Source organism: Arachis ipaensis, chromosome B07 (assembly GCF_000816755.2).
Source record: "Arachis ipaensis cultivar K30076 chromosome B07, Araip1.1, whole genome shotgun sequence".
Lineage (NCBI taxonomy): Eukaryota > Viridiplantae > Streptophyta > Magnoliopsida > Fabales > Fabaceae > Arachis > Arachis ipaensis.
In genome coordinates, this window is record NC_029791.2 from 10262509 (window position 1) to 10279268 (window position 16760).

At 37.4% G+C, this 16760-nt stretch overlaps 1 protein-coding gene and 1 long non-coding RNA gene across 4 annotated transcripts; one reads left to right on the plus strand and one right to left on the minus strand.

Annotated features, from left to right (window-relative positions):
* On the plus strand, positions 724-3218 carry LOC107608531 (protein NRT1/ PTR FAMILY 8.1). 3 transcript variants are annotated; one of them, XM_016310300.2, is made up of 4 exons: positions 724-883; positions 1247-1395; positions 1644-1861; positions 2376-3218. In XM_016310300.2, exons 2-4 carry the CDS (start codon positions 1290-1292, stop codon positions 2937-2939), a joined length of 888 nt encoding a protein of 295 aa, XP_016165786.1. In that variant the 5' UTR covers positions 724-883; positions 1247-1289; the 3' UTR covers positions 2940-3218. The 3 variants fall into 3 exon arrangements, with proteins under 3 accessions (XP_016165786.1, XP_016165787.1, XP_016165788.1); XM_016310301.2 differs by having other exon boundaries at positions 757-883; positions 1270-1395; XM_016310302.2 differs by lacking the exon at positions 724-883 and adding an exon at positions 898-1077.
* Positions 3673-4522, minus strand: LOC110264854. Its single transcript, XR_002351131.1, has 2 exons — positions 4285-4522; positions 3673-4040 (listed from the first exon to the last, which is right to left on the minus strand). It is a non-coding gene; the product is annotated as an uncharacterized LOC110264854 (long non-coding RNA).

Sequence of the window (16760 nt, forward strand, 5' to 3'; positions counted from 1 at the left end):
CTTTATAAAAATGATAATTTAAAACATAATTTTATAATAAAAAATTGAGTTTTCATACTTATTCATACTAGCACTCTATGTAAACACTACTAAGTATGAACATAGACTAAAAAATTGAAAAGTCATAGATAACTCATAATGTCTAGCTGACCTAATAAATAGTAGAAGAATCAAAACTTGTCTAAATTTTCTGTGTGCTTTATGTATTTGTCTCTCAGATAAGGTTAGATACTTGGATACCCAAATTAAAGTTTAATACTATTATTATATATTTATATGTATCTCTCAAGTCTCAATCATTACTTGTGGTGGAGACAAGTCAACAAAGACTCATACTATGAGCCTCTGATTACCTTATAATATTCTAACTTCAAGTCACTTTAAAGATCTGATTGCAAATTATACACTAATCTCATTTAAAATTTAGTTAATAATATACTCAATATTCTTGTATTGAGTAAAGTATAATGTTAAATATATTAGTAAATATAACAATAACTTTTTCTAGAAGAAATTATCAATTCAGTTCTTGATGGTTACAATTTGACAAAATGTTCCAAAATTTAAGCAAAATTAAAGATGTACTTTTTTCTTAATGGTTAAATTCGTATTCTTTTTAGTGATTAAAGTCATAATTCACTCTTCTTAAAATAAAATTTAAGAGAAGTCAAAGTAAAGTGTAAAAATAACATAGAATAGTGATGAATTTTTTTATTTATTAATCTCAAGCATAATCACTAATAAGTAGTATAATTTTTTTCCAAATATTCAAAATACAAGGGCAACCTAGAAAGCAGTATTTAAGGTTCCAAATTTCCAATATTTGGATCATTATTCTACTCTTCACATGCTTGCATAAGTTGGCAACTTCAGCATTCACAAGGTTAGAGAGATTCACTTCTTTCATTCACATGCTTTTAGGTTTATCCTCTCAGATTCTGACTCTACTCTGCAGCCAAAAAGTTGAAAAACACATTTGTTGCTACTTTATTACATCTTTACTTGTTCTGGATTCATGTACTTGAATCCTTAATCTTCATTGAAATATTGGATTGTTCATTGTTGCTTTCTGTTTGGGTAACTATATTGATTCAATCATAATTTCTATAGTTTTGTTCTTCTTCTAAAGGCATCATCTTTTTTTAGCAAAGCTTTTGTAGTTATTATTATTACTTGCTTGTCTTCCAAAATTCAAAAACAATATTCATTCTAATTTAGGATTCTGTCCATTGTTTTTTTTTCTTAGTATCTGAATTCCTGAATACTTGGGGCAATTCTGAAATACAATAATGGAAGAAGATGATGTTTACACAAAAGATGGAACAGTGGATTACCTTGGAAATCCAGCAAACAAAAAGAAAACAGGAACTTGGAGAGCATGCCCTTTTATCTTGGGTAATTTTTTTGTGTCTGTTGCATTTCCAACTATATGTTTATTAGGGTATGATAATGATATTAAAATTACTCTGGTTCCAGAATATCCGTCATCTTAAAATTTTGGTACGTTGATAACTAAATGTATTTGGACACAAATCGTATCCAAATACATTAAGTTTTGAACGTACCAAGATTTCAGAATGACGGGTATTTTAGAACCACGGACGAATAAGGAAATTAGTGCTTATAATTCATTTTACTTACAGGAAATGAATGTTGTGAGAGATTGGCTTACTATGGTATGAGCACAAATCTGGTGCTTTATTTCAAGGAGAGGCTACATCAGCATAGTGCTACTGCTTCCAAAAATGTGTCTAATTGGAGTGGAACATGCTACATAACACCACTGATTGGAGCATTTCTTGCTGATTCATATCTTGGTAGATATTGGACCATTGCATGTTTCTCAATAATCTATGTTCTTGTGAGTATAAACCTCTTCAATCTATAACTGTCAATTTGAACAACCATTGTGTTGATGCATTCATTAATCTATCCGAAAATCGGGTAGTTTTGTCTGCGATGTCATCTTTCATAGATAATTTTGGTACTTCACTCTTTAAGATACCATTTGAAGGCGAGACTTGGAGCAACAGTTGAGTTGTCTCCGTGTGACTTCAAAGTCACGGGTTCAATTTATCAGGTTAGGCTGCGTACATTACACCCTCTAGTGCGGCCTTCCCCGGATCCAGCGTTAATGCAGGATGCTTGTACACCTCTTTTAAGATACCATTTAGTCCGAATTGGCAAAATGATATACAAAGAGCGAAGTACCAAAATTTTGAAGCTCCAATAGTGAGAACTGAATTGTTGGAACTTTTTCCTTGTTGCATATAACATTAGTACATTAATATTGATTCCAAAATCCCAATGCATTCAAAAGTAAAACCAATGTTTCTGTCTAAAAAGGATATAAATCTGTTCTTGTTATTGACCAGGGAATGACACTATTGACATTATCTGCATCAGTTTCTGGTATAAAACCAACTTGCCATGGCCATGGAGATGAAAATTGCCATGCCACCACTCTAGAAAGTGCAGTGTGCTTTATAGCTCTTTACCTTATAGCCCTTGGAACAGGTGGAATCAAGCCATGTGTTTCATCCTATGGAGCAGACCAGTTTGATGATGCTGATCCGGTGGAGAAGGAACACAAGAGTTCTTTCTTCAACTGGTTCTATTTCTCAATTAACATTGGTGCTCTTATCGCTTCTTCGCTGTTGGTATGGATTCAGGACAATGTAGGATGGGGATGGGGATTTGGAATACCAGCAGTGGCCATGGCTATTGCAGTGGCAAGTTTCTTTTCAGGTACTCGGCTGTATCGAAACCAGAAGCCCGGAGGAAGCGCCCTCACTCGGATTATTCAGGTCATAGTAGCATCCATGAGGAAGTATAATGTTAAAGTGCCTAATGATAAGTCTCAGTTGTATGAAATTGCAGACACTGAGTCTGTTATAGAAGGAAGCAGGAAGCTTGATCACACAGATGAGTTAAGGTAAAGCAGTGCAAAAACAAATTTGTGATTTTTCATAACTCAGAATTAAGAGGAAATCTGCAAAGTTCAGCATGGGGTAGTACTTTGCTTTAACGTAACAAAGTTGGTCATGTTACCACTTTCCAATTAATGGCATCATGATTCTTTCATTCTCCTTCACTAATTTAACATGAAAGAACAACTTTTTGAAGGCTCCCGTAGAAGGAGTGCTGTTCAGCATCTTTTTAAATACTATAGAATGAGAAGTGCCAATCTTGTACATAATATATATGATAAAAAAAAACTAAAAAGAAAACACCAGAAAGGAGCTATTGGTGGTTTTGTCCACATCCTTTTAGAGATAAATATGCAGGAATTAAGTTGTCCTCTAGAAGAATTTACTTATTTTCTAACTTCACTTGATTCCTCATTTGGTGCCACTACCACTTCATTGTCTCGAGCTTTACCCTTTTGTTGATCATAATGAGGACCATAATAAGGACATATACATGTAGGATGTAGTCTTCCCGAGCAAACTCTACACAAGTATTTGGATGTAAAATTCCCAGGTGCATATAACGGACAAGAACATGTTGGATGCTTAGAACTTGAACATATATCACAGCAAGGAAAAATGATTGGACAGGCATCAGTTTGATGCATAATGCTTCCACATATACTACAGGTATCAGAGATGATTTGGCAAAAACATGTAGGATATATGCCTCTTTTGCAAGCTCTACACAAGTATTTGGATAAATTCTCAGGTGTATATAATGGACAAGAACATGTTTTATGCTCAGAACTTGAACATATATTGCAGCAATCAAAAATTAGTGGACACACACCAGTTTGATGTGCAACACTTTGGCAGATACTACAACGAGCAAAAATGTTTGAGCAACGATTCGATTGATGCGCAACGCTTCCACAGACGTCACAAGAATTCTCCATTTAAGAAGTAAAAACCAGAAAACCCGAAAGTTCCCTGAATTTGTAGATCTCAATGTACTGATGATATTGGGATTTGAGAAAGTCACACAACTTTCCAATTCAAACTAAAACCTGTTTGTTGGTGGCAAATTTTCCAAAGTGAACGCTCTTGATGTTCCTTAAAAACTAAACCCTAGAAAGAAAAAATATTAGGCGTTATCATTGCACAGATCAAGGAATCTACAGAATCTTTCACACAATTAAGCCTCTAATTACTATAATTTGTAAACACAATGCCAGAACCTTTAAACAAGCTCCGAATAAATGAGACACCGAGATGCACAAAAAGAGAACAATGGATTTGAAGCGCAAGATCAATTTTCTCTCTACTAACTTGGAATGTGAATATGAAATAGGAAAAGAAGAATTAAAGTTACCCTTAAACCAAAGAGTAGGAGTAGTGATGGTGACGAAGAAGCTGAGTTCGCAAAGGTCGCGAAGCTCAGACAGAATCGGCTGTGATGACGGCGGATGCAACCTCTTAGACTCGACTCGGCTTACCTCTGCGACGTTAATGGTGATTTGTGAGCCCTAACCCTCTTGGGGAGGAATTTTTGTGCGGGATGAAGTAACAGTATCTAGGAATTAATTACAATATTTTTTGGTGACTTGGAATTAATTACAATATAAGCTAATTGTCAACTCTTTTTTATTTTTTATTTTGAAATTCAAAAATTAGGATAGTAGAAAGTTATTTTATTTTATTTTTTTTTGTAATAAATCTATTTTTTAACTAGTTGGCTAGAGTTGATTTCACTTTAATTGATTTCTCAGTAAAATCGATACAAAATTTAGAATTATCAATTTCTTTTTAAATTGTTGTGCGCACTCTTTTAATAAAGATATGCAATATATCTTAAGAAACATCGAAAGATATATATTGAGCATTTTTAAAAATATTTTTAAAAACAACATTATTAACATTTTGATTACAGGAACCTAAATCACATGTTTGAAATGTAAGCCATTGAATAACATTAATAGATGTCTTCAATCTTAAACAATTATTTGTAATAATTTCATCATTATGCCTATCAAGAACTTTATCTATATGCTTAGATTGAGCCATTAAATCATCATAAGATTTCACACATAAATTATAGGGAGAATTAAGAATAGAACCCTCATGACATACAAATACACAATTCACCGCATTGTTTAATTTTTTCCAATTACTAAATCCTAATTCTGAAAATGCATTTTTTTCCATCGTTGCGAGCACCATAGTGTTTACTAAACAAGTAGCAAGGCAGACAATAAAGCATCATCTTTTTCTGATGAATATTCTAACCAACTTGAAAATTTCTTAAACAAAAAAATTAAAAATATCGACGGTAATTGTTATTACCAGAAGCTGGATAGCTAATATTTGATGGTTGGTGGTCATACCCAACAAAGGGAGTGGCCTTTAATGTGTTTTTGACCTCTTGAAGGAGGTCGGATTCGACGAATACGGGCAGCTTATGTTCATCCACAAAGCAATTGCTTCCTTAAATCTCTCACCTTTTTCTAGAAGAGAGATCTCAATAACCCTAAGATAAAGGGATGGTTATCCACCATCAGAAGTGGAACTACTTCAGCGGTGATTATTGGTACATCACCTATAAATACACTGACACCCCTCAAGTATACTTAAGTTCCAATACACTTAAACATGCTTAACCCCTTGCTGACTTAGGCATTGGAGTGTCTTGCAGGTACCACCGCCATCCTTTCCAACACACAACTCGGACGGTGGCTCCCTGACGTAGAACAAGTCGGAGATCACCCTCCTTGAGTGCTTGGACCTCACAAATAAGCCCAAGCATCATCCGGTTTCACCAAGTGGATTGAAGCAGAGCCATTAGCCACTATCACAACACAGAGAAGTCAAAAATTCTTATACAGGAATATAATTACTCGATTCGGGTTTTCCCACTCTATCACTATAGATAATGGTACTCAGTTTAAAAACTCCACATTCAGAAGCTTGTTATGTAGCATGAAGATCAAACATCAATTTACATCAGTAGAGCATCCTCAAGCCAATGGGCAGGCTGAAGCTGCCAATAAAGTCATATTGACAGAGTTAAAAAAGAGGTTGCAAGATGCAAAGGGAGTTTGGGCCGAAGAGCTCCCTCAAGTACTATGGGCTTATAGAACAACACCTCACTCCACGACTGGAGAAACACCCTTCCGACTTGCATATGGAATAGAAGCCATGATCCGAGTAGAAATTAATGAGCAAAGTCCAATGGTGAGATTTTATGATGGAGTCAGAAACGTTCAAGCCCAAAAAGAAGAACTCGAACGGCTTCCAGAAGTCCGAGAACAAGCACAAATAAGACAAATGGCGTTAAAGCAAAGGATGGCAAGTAGATACAATCAAAAAGTCATTCGAAGAAGCTTCGTGACAAATGACTTAGTCCTGATATGAAATGACATCAGAGTAAACAAATTGGGTGAAGGAAAGCTTGCTGCAAACTGGAAAGGGCCTTTCAAGATAACTGAAGTCTTGGGAAAATGTTACTACAAAGTGTCTGACCTGAATGGAGCCGAGCTCCCCAGGTCGTGGCATGCTTGCAATTTAAAGAGATATTATAGCTACAAGCGTTCTCTGTTCCCTGATGTACTCTTTTTCTCAACTTCACGGTTTTTTCCGAGAAGGGTTTTCCTGAAAGGAGTTTTAACAAGGCATCAAAACGAGGGCTAGGGGAATGAATTTTATTCCCTTAGTAGCCAAAGCATCTTTGTAAAGTCGTGTTTCACTAATGACAATAATTCTTTTTCTTAAAGTTCCATTATTATTTCTACGACACGCATTGAGTTAAACTCGAAAAAACGCAAAAATTCATTGCCTGACCTATGTGGTCGGCAAGATGAAGCGACGAGGTACAAGTCGGTGTAAAGAGGGTATAAAAGACGATCATATGAAGCTCGGAAGTAAACGACTTATAAGTCGGTAAACGCCCAAATAGAACAAAATGCATCGTAAAAATAGCCTAAGTTGTGAAAACGATTCAATAACAAAACGAGTTGACGTTCGTAATAAAAGAACTCACTCCTTCAAAAATTTAGGACACCTAAAAGAGGGCTTGCGTTAAAGCCTCACAAACAGTTCAAAGTAGTAAGCTATGATACGAAAATGAACTTATAAGAATCCTAAGAATAAAGGATAGAATGCTAAAGGGCTTCATAAAAAGCCTCATCCACAGTCACCAACATAATTTGACAGTAGCTAAAAGATCTTTTTAAGCATACCTACGAGCCAGAGGATCTTATCATTAAAAGATCAACACTCATAGTAACAGTTGTTAAAAAATCCTTTCCAAAGGATCAAAGTCATGAATAAACAAACTAAAAGTATTCAAAACATACATAAAGTGTTTATAAAAAAGGTCCCACAAGCTGAGCCTTAATCAAAACATTAAATAAGACCAATGAGAGGATTCAGATCATCATCAGGGCGGGAGCTCGGAGGAACCTCTTTGGCAACGAAAGTCGAAGGGGTTGGAGGAACCTCTTTAGAAGGAACAACCTCGGGTAGATCTGAAGAACTCGGAGGGACTTCCGAGGAGGTGGAAACTTCTCGGGAAGGATACTCCACCAAGCGTTGCCCTGCAGTTTTTAGCTCCGAGTCGGTAGGAGGCTGAGGAGGAAAGACTATCTCCCCATCAATCACGACTTTATCAGGATAAAGGGGAGACAAGTCAAGGTCGAGAGCAATAACCCGAACATGGTCCTTCAACACTCTAAACACCTCCTCCGTCCTTCCCACAACCGATTCCTCCAAATCTATATAACTCTCCCTAAGTTGCTCCATTTCCCTCTTTAGCTCCAGATTCTCCCTTAAAACCCTAGCATGATTCTTTTGAGACTTCTTCAGCAACCCCTCAGCCAAAGCACAGGAAGCGGTTGACTCCATCTCCCTATCTCGAGCTTTGAAGAGCTCAGCCTCCAAACTTATTTTTTCCTCTTCCAATCCCTTGTCAGCCTCCTTAAGAGTGGCCACCTCGGTCTAAAGGGCCTCCAAAGAATGTTGTGTAGCATTTAGAGGAGCCTTTTCAAACTCCTTAAGGAGCGCAGAACATACTCCAGCAGTCCAAATCCCCTTCGAATTAAGACTTTAAGGTGAGTTTTGATAGAAGCATTGTCCATAGCAATAAAGCTATGAGGAAGAATGTGCCTCTCACAAAACTTCACCCCCATCGAACCCAGCATCATCAATACTAACGATGCTGGACTCCGAAGTCTTCTTCTTTTTAGAGGTCGGATCCGAGAAGGGAGGAATTGGAGGAGTAAGGACTAAAGAAGGAGGTGGAAGAGGAGGAGGAAGAGGAAGGTTTACCGACTTGATCTGAGAGGAAGACGCCCCTGAGTCAGACTTGGTCGGAGAGGACATATTCGACTTGCTACTCTCCTGCAACTCGGGCACGGGCGTTTCTCTTCGCCTCCTGAACATTCTGGTATGCTTTAGACTCGCTTTTCATTTTTTCTACAAAAGAAATGAAAGGACATCAAAAACAAGTCAGGAAAATAAGTAATCATCTACAAATAAAAAAAGGGAGGCTACCTAACTCGGTACGAACATAGCTCGAGGTCCCGAGAAGAAATTTTTTTGTGTCAATGTTTGGAGCCCATCCCCAAGCCTCTCGGAAGAATTCGATTGCAGCCTCTTCGACTTCATCCAAATCCACTAAATTATATTTTTCGACAAAGGCTGCCTTTACCCAGTATAATAGAAAGCAAGGTTCATTATTCTCATTTAGGAAAAAGGGATGGTGGCCCTCTACGGCTCGGACTTTGAAAAAAAAATTCTTGAAATCGTGGAAGGATTCACCAAAAATAGAAAATACTTTCCAACCTTGAATGACCCTGAAGGAAACCGATTGTTGTTTATTTTTATTAGAAGATGCGCTAAAAGGCTTAGTAAGATGAAACAAAAAAAAATATCCTTAAAGAAATCGGAAAATCAAGCTCGCGACTGACAAGCTGGTAGATTTTCATGAAACCCCGGGAATTAGGGTGCAATTGAGAAGGAGCAACTCTATAGTAAGAAAGGACTTCAGTTTCAAAATCAGAAAAAGGAAACGTCACCCCAAGTCGGGTGAAAAGACAATCATACATAAAAATGAAGGGGGATTCAAAATCTACAACTCTGCCAAAGCATACTCCTGGGTCGGGGGTAACTAACTCGTACTTTACCTCGTCCTTTCCAAAAATACAGAGCCTATGGTGCTTTCGAAACTCATCCACAAAAACGCTATCTACTAAAGGAATTTCACAAAGGACTGAGGCATCTACCCATCTTAACAAATCCTTAGGAACCCTCGAAGACATTTTGGAAACAGAGGAACGAGATATATAAGATAGTATACCTACATTACATAAAAAGAAAAGGAATCATTACAAACAAGTTTGAAACAAGAGGCAGTTTTCTTCAAAAAGAGCAACACACAGCCACAAAAGGTATAATCTTTTTAAGAAAAAAACGAAGGTCCCTAATGCATACAGAATGAAAGTAACAACAAAGATATATGAAAGCTACATAGAATCTCTCAACAAACACCTAGTCCAACAAACAGAGATCATAATAACAGCAGCAAGAAACCAACCTTTCTTTGAAATAGAACGAAGGGAGAGTCTTCAACAGAGGAGAAGCGAACGTCTTGACACGCCAAACACTAGTAAACGAATGGGTTGGATGAAGATGAAGAAGGCGTGAAAAGAAATAAAGAAAGTTTACAGAAGAAGATGAAAAAGAAGAAAGAAGAAAAGGGTCAAAGTATTTATAAGACACCGGGGCAAAAAGCATAAAAAGTCCCACTCATTTAAAAGGTGCGCCATTACCAATGTAACTGCTCCCCACGTGTTAATGCGAAAAGCCAATGGACGCGACGGTTGGCAGCCCGAAATCATGTCGGTTTTCAATTTGAAATCACGTCGGTCTTCTGAGTTAACAGAAGACACTGACTTGAACATCTCCGACTTCAGTTATACTTGAATCCGACTCAAAGTAAAGAAATCGGATTCAAGAAGGGGAACTGTTCATATCCTAACCCAATAAAGTCGAAAGGCCCAACAAAGGGAGTGGCCTTTAATGTGTTCCCGACCTCTTGAAGGAGGTCGGATCCGACGAATACGGGCAATTTCTGTTCATCCACAAAGCAACTGCTTTCTTAAATCTCTCACCCTTTTTTAGAAGAAAGATCTCAACAACCTTAAGATAAAGGGACGGTTATCCACCATCAGAAGTGGAACTACTTCAGTAGTGGTTATTGGTACATCACCTATAAATACACTGACACCCCTCAGGTATATGACGTAGCGAAAATTGGCAGATTAAGAATTATTAAGAAAAATAGCGTTGCAAGTACAGCTCTTAACCAGCAAAAATCTACTTGTCAATTTAGAAAAGAATTGTCACAAAATTAGAATTAAAATACTGGGAGTATGAGACCCAGGTCGTCTCCCAACGAGTTGCAGAAAGATGTGCTATTTTATTAATCAGAGGTTTTTCAAAATGGTTTTGAGTTTGATAAACAGAAAATTAAATCAGAGAATTTATATAATTTAAATAAAAATCTTCACCGGGAGAAGATTAATCGGAAGTTCTATCCTTGTTGGAATTTTCTCAAGATCAATTAATAATTAGTAGTTGTTTCTACTTAGTTAACCCTCAACGAATGAAGGAAAGTCAAGTTAAAAGTCAACTTCTATTAACAAGTCCTAATTATCTCCCTTGGGAAGGATTAGAGTTAGTGACTAACAAGCCAACCAACAACGAACCAATTACAATTGAACTCTTGAGTATTCCAACTCAAGGTTCTCCATGTAATCAACTCCCAATCAAGTTGGGAAACTACTCCATTATCATAAATGTAGACTTCACAAAATTAAAAGGGAAAATAAAAAGAGACATGATAAACAATAATCAAAGAAATCAATTAAAAATAAAAATAGCCTTGTATTAATGAACTCAAAATAATCCAATTGTAACTCTGGACAGATTAAAGATATGAAAGAGTAAGTAAAAAGTAAGTAAACAAACTAGAATGACCAGTTCCGGAGGTAGACTATTCTTAATAATCAAAGCAAAATCTTCAAATCCTAAAACTACGAATGTAGAAAAAACCTAGAGGAAGAGGTAGAATTCTCTCTCTAGATCCAAAAAACTCAAACTAGAAAATTATGCGGAATGAGAATTGTTTCATCTCTACACGTTTCCAGGCTCTAATCTGCGTTTCTGGGCCGAAAGCTAGGTTAAAACGCGGCCCAGAATCCACGCAAGCGATTTCTGTAAATTCTGCAGATCGCGCACGTCATGCGACCGCGTCGTCCACGCGCTCGCGTCATCCAGCGTTTTCCCGTGCCACGCGTGCGCGTCGTCCACGCATTCGCGTCACTTGTGCAACTTCCAATCCACGCGTTCGCGTCAGGCACGCGAGCGCGTCACTGCGATTTTCTCCATTTCGCGCGGTCGTGTGAGCCTGATAAACCCCGTTTTGATGGTTTATTTTGTATTGATTTTAAGAAATTTTTAATACCTTTTACCCACATTTATTCAATGAATTAGCATAGTTTTGTGATTGTCTCCTTATTTGTGCTTAGATGTGAAAACATGCTTTCTAGACCTTAAGTAGCTAAATTCAATTCACCTTTGATTCCACTAGATACCTTGATATGTTTGTTAGTGATTTCAGATTGGAAAGGCTAGGAATGGATCAAAGGAGTGAAGAGGAAAGTATGCAAAGTGGAGAAATCATGAAAAGTTAAAGAAGTTGAACTCGCCCATGGACGCGCGCGCGCACCTGGCGCTTGCGCGCACCTTGCGAATCACCCCATGGATGCGTACGTGTGCTGTGCGAGTACGCGTCGGTGCTGGTTTATGATTTTTTAATGAAAACGTGACCAACGAATTCTAAAGGGTTGTGGGGCCCAATCCCAACCAACTTTGGCGCCTAAACTGCTATTTAAAGCCAAGGATTGAAGAGCAAAGGGGGATGATCTCACTTTAGTTCATTTTCACTCATTAGAATTAGTTTAGAGGTAGTTTCTAGAGAGAGAAGCTCTCTCTTCTCTCTAGAATTAGGATTAGGATTAGGTTTAGTTCTTAGATCTATGTTTCCATTCATTCATTCTTCTACTTCTACTCTTCAATTCATTGTAGTTACATTCATTCTTCTTCCATGCTTTTGTTGAAATTTCCTTTGTGTTGTTCTTATGTATTGTTGTAGATCTACTATGCTTCCTTCCATTTTCTTTCAATTCAATAAGAGGTAATTCATGTAGATCTTGTTTCCTTTAATTGTTGTTGTTAATTCTTTACATTTGATTGTTGTTAGAATTAATTCTTGTTGTTGATTTACTATGCTTTTCTTTTGTGCCTTCCAAGTGTTTGATAAAATACTTGGTTGGATTTTAGAGTAGAGTTTTATGTTCTTGGTTTGGAAAGGTAACTTAGGAACTCTTGAGTTGCTAATGTCCAAGTAATTGATGATTGGGATCCATTGACTCTAGTTCTCACTAATTGAATTAATGGAGAATTAGGACTTATGGACTAGGATTGATATAGCTCATTTGACTTTCCTTTACTACTAGTTAGAGGATGATTTAATGAGATTAATCCTTGCCAATTCTCATATTGTGGTTAGTGATTAGGATAGAGATCCTTGACTACCAACCCTTGCCAAGACCTTTTTAGCCATTAGTTTACTTTCTTGCCATTTATCTTTCATGCATCTTATCAAAACCCCAAAAATAACTCATAACCAATAACAAGACACTTCATTACAATTCCTAGGGAGAACGACCCGAGGTTCAATACTTCGGTTTATTAATTTTAGGGGTTTGTACTTGTGACAAACAAATTTTTTGTATGAGAGGATTATTGTTGGTTTAGAGACTATACTTCAACGAGATTTTATTTGTGAAATTCTAAACCGTAAAAAATCTAATCATCAAAATGGTGCCGTTGCCGGGGAATTGCAATGGTGTTGTGTTATTGGTTATTGTATATATGTGAATATTGTAAATATGTTTGCTTTTTGCTTCTTTGTTAGTTTTTCGTTTGTTCTCTTTATTTGTTACTATTTTTTTTGTTTTTGCCTTCTCTTGCTATCATGAATTCTCACTTTGGCTATGAGTGTGATTACAACTATGTTTAGGAAATGAAAACTATAATGAGAATGTGTATCAAGGATGGGATAACCAAAGGTGGGAGGAGCCATATGCATATGATCAATCTTCATGGCAACAACCTCCACCAATGTACTATGAAGAAGAGCCATTCTATGATGCATACCAATCAAATGGCTATGGTGAATCTCCTTGTGACTTTCAAGAGCCACCACCATATGCCTATAAGTCATATCCTCAACATGAACCATACTCACAAGTCCTCTACCACCAAGCACCTTCATATGACCTTGATCCATATCCACCATACCAACCACCTTTTGAACCATATGAGCCACACATAGAACCGCCACCATTCTAACCTCAATACTTCCAAGAACCACCTCCATTAAATGAAAATTTTCAACCACAAGATGAATTCTACCTTCCACCACAACCTCCCATGGAAGAATATTCATGTCCATTGATCCAAGAGCAATATGATCCTAATCATGATATCCAAGCGGAACAAGAATCAAGGAATTGTCTCAAGGAAGCATTGGATCAATTTCAAGCAACCATGGAACATGTTGTGCAACAAGTGGAAAAAATGGAGAATGTTGAACCACCACACCCTAATTATGATGAACCACCTTCCTATTATGAACCTTTTCCCCAATATGATGAACCCTCCCATCCACCCCAACCTCTAATGGATGAAACCCTCGGTGTTCTTCTTCAAGGACAAGAAGAGATGACAAGGGATGTGCAACAATTTATGACCGCCTTGGATGAGGAGGTAAACCGGCTAGCATCCCAACTTTTGGACACTCAAGGAACTCCCATGGCTACATGTGGAGAATCAAAAGAAGAACATAGCATGAAGGAGAGATTAGAAACTCCGGTGGAAAATGAGGAAGGCTACTTTGTGTTAGAACAATTGGAGGAACCTATGACCATTAAAGAAGAGGAAGAAGTGGTTGAAGACTTAGGAGATGCGAAACCCCCATGGGAAGCTATAGTTATAGAAAACTCCTCCAAGAAGATTTAAGTTAATGTTGAGGAGGAATGTGCACAACCTCTAAGGCATATCCTATATGAAGACTTGGAGAGAATGAAGCAAGAATTGAGTTCCCTTGGTGATGAAGATCATGCATCCAATCTTCTTTGTGAAGAATCTTTTGAATTTGAAGAACATTCTCCCAATGAATTTGAAAGTGATGTGGAGGTAGATTTCTCTCAACCTCCCATTTATGACTTGAGTGATGGAGAAGAGTTAGATAAAATTGATGAACAAAGGATTAAGAATGAAGAAGTTTATGAAGAGGTGGAGATTGACAAGGAAGCAAACAGGGGAGTAGAGCTTGCAAGCACATTGGAGATACCTCTCCCCAAGCCACCACCATCCATTCTCTCATTCAAGTGGGTAAATTCCTTATACTTAAGCTTTGTTATTCTCCTTGAATATGGTTTGCTTGAGACGGATTGTCAACTTAGAAAAATTAGTGGCTTTAAGAGTAAAAAGGAGATGGTTAGTGGTTGGAAGCATCATTCTAGGTTTATTATGGTCACATGTCCAAAGCTTGATAGCAAAGGTTGGTGTATAACTAGAGTACATGGGTCTAGAAGGATGTTTGGTCACTTTGTTGAGAATTCACCTTGCTCACACCCACATGGATTAATGATAATCAACTTGGAGATGGGTGTGAAGATAAAATATGGGATCCGGAAACACATGAGGATCAACATTGGGAGCCCATGGTTTGTGAAGAACTCCATCAAAGCTTAGAGATATTAATCTTGAATGATGGAGCTTATTGGAAGTCCAAGCATTGGTGGAAGTTCCAAGATGAGTACAAGCACAAGCCACCTTGAGAGAAGCTCCCCATAAGTCCAACTTAAGGACAATAAATAAAAGTGTTAGGTGGGAGACACCCCACCATGGGAAAATCTTTTCATTTTTCTCTTTTGTACATATTGGTAGAATTAGTTTAATTTCATGTTTTGTTTAGTTAGTGGAGTTTAATTGGTAGTTTAGTATGTTAAATAAGGTTTTAAGGTGTTTTGGTAGTTGTTTGGAGGATTAGAATGCTTGGATTGGTGCAAAAACATAGAGAAAATTAAAAAAAAAAAAAACAGAGCAACATCCACGCGTATGCACACTGCGCGCGTACGCGTGCATCAAACGTTTTCGACTATCCACGCGCGCGCGCCATGCGTGCGTACGCGTGGATTGAGAAGTTTCACATTCCATACATTTTTCAGAGAGTTGTGCCTACGCCGTGCCAACGTTGTGCCTTTGGCACAACCCCACTTGCGCGGATGCGCACATGACGCGTACGCACCACTCTCGAAATAAGCCATCGACGCGCGCGCGCCATGCGCGCGTACACGTGGATGCCCTTTCTTCCATCCACTTCTTTTCTTCTCCTCTTTCCATTTCTTTCCTTCTCCTTTCTTCTTCCCTTATCCTACCCCTCATCCAACACTCCCAAACACCATTGATAACCATTTATTTTAGTTAGTTAATTAGTTATTAGTTAGTTAGTTAATTAGTTAGTTAGTTAGTTCTAGTTAGTTTTCATTTCATTTTTTTTCTTTTTCATTATAAGTGTTGGATTGTTATCCTTGTTTACCATTAATTGCTGCTGAGTATTAAAAAGGGATGTTAACTTAACATCAGTATGTTTATAATCTTTGTTGGATTCTATGATTGAGGTTATATTTTACTACTTGGTTTTGAGTTTTTCATGCTTACCTTTTAAAAATACCAAGTGATGAGAATTGCCTTCGAGCTTGTAACTCTTCTTGAATTACATGATTTGGCCACCATGTGATTTGAGCCTTATTCTGTGATTAGGCAACCTCTTGATGGATGATGTTGTGCATTTACCTTAGTGCATGGTGTTTCATGATTTTATGCATCCATATATGTTTGACTTGAATGCTTTCATGCTTCTTTAATGCTTGTTTTACCTCACAAGCCTACCTAAAGCATCTCAAGTACACTAGGATGAGTGAAGTGCATGCTTCTTTTGTGTCGTAGCTCTTTATGCTAATGTGTGTTCTAAAAGGCGCCCAATTTAGAATTCACACGCTTATTTGTCATTCATGTCACACTAATTCACTCACTCAATTCTAGTTATTTACCTCATTCCAACATTGTATGCTTCCTTGCTTTTATATCTTCTCATCCTGTGGTGTTATATTTTTGTTTTTCATGATGAATGCACCACAAGCAAACATGAAAGCAAGACTAAGAACACGCAGCAATCCAGAGAGTCGCCGTACCCCCTTGCTCATCCTTCAATGCACCGAGGACGGTACAAACTTTTAAGTGTGGGGAGGTCGTCCGACCGGTCGGCGATTTTGGGTGACAAGTTTCTAATCCCAACACTTTTACATTTCATCTTAGGCTTTTGCATTTTCTTATTTTTGCACATGTATACAAAATAAGCTTAGTCAAAATAATTAAATTTTTCAAGATTTCTATCTATAGGGCATCTCAATTGATTTGAGTGAAAATTTTTCATAGAGCTTGCTTGAATTATATATATCTTGTGGATCATGTTTTGAGCTAAGAACACAAGCAAGTGAGATTTGAGCCTAATGGTGTGGTTACATCTTATAACCACTTATTTTCCTTATTGTGTGCATTATTCTCTTTCTATAATTATAATCTTTGAATTGTTTGGTTCTTTATGTCCATTATTTTGTGTATACATGCATTTATATGATTGAGGCCATCATTTCATTT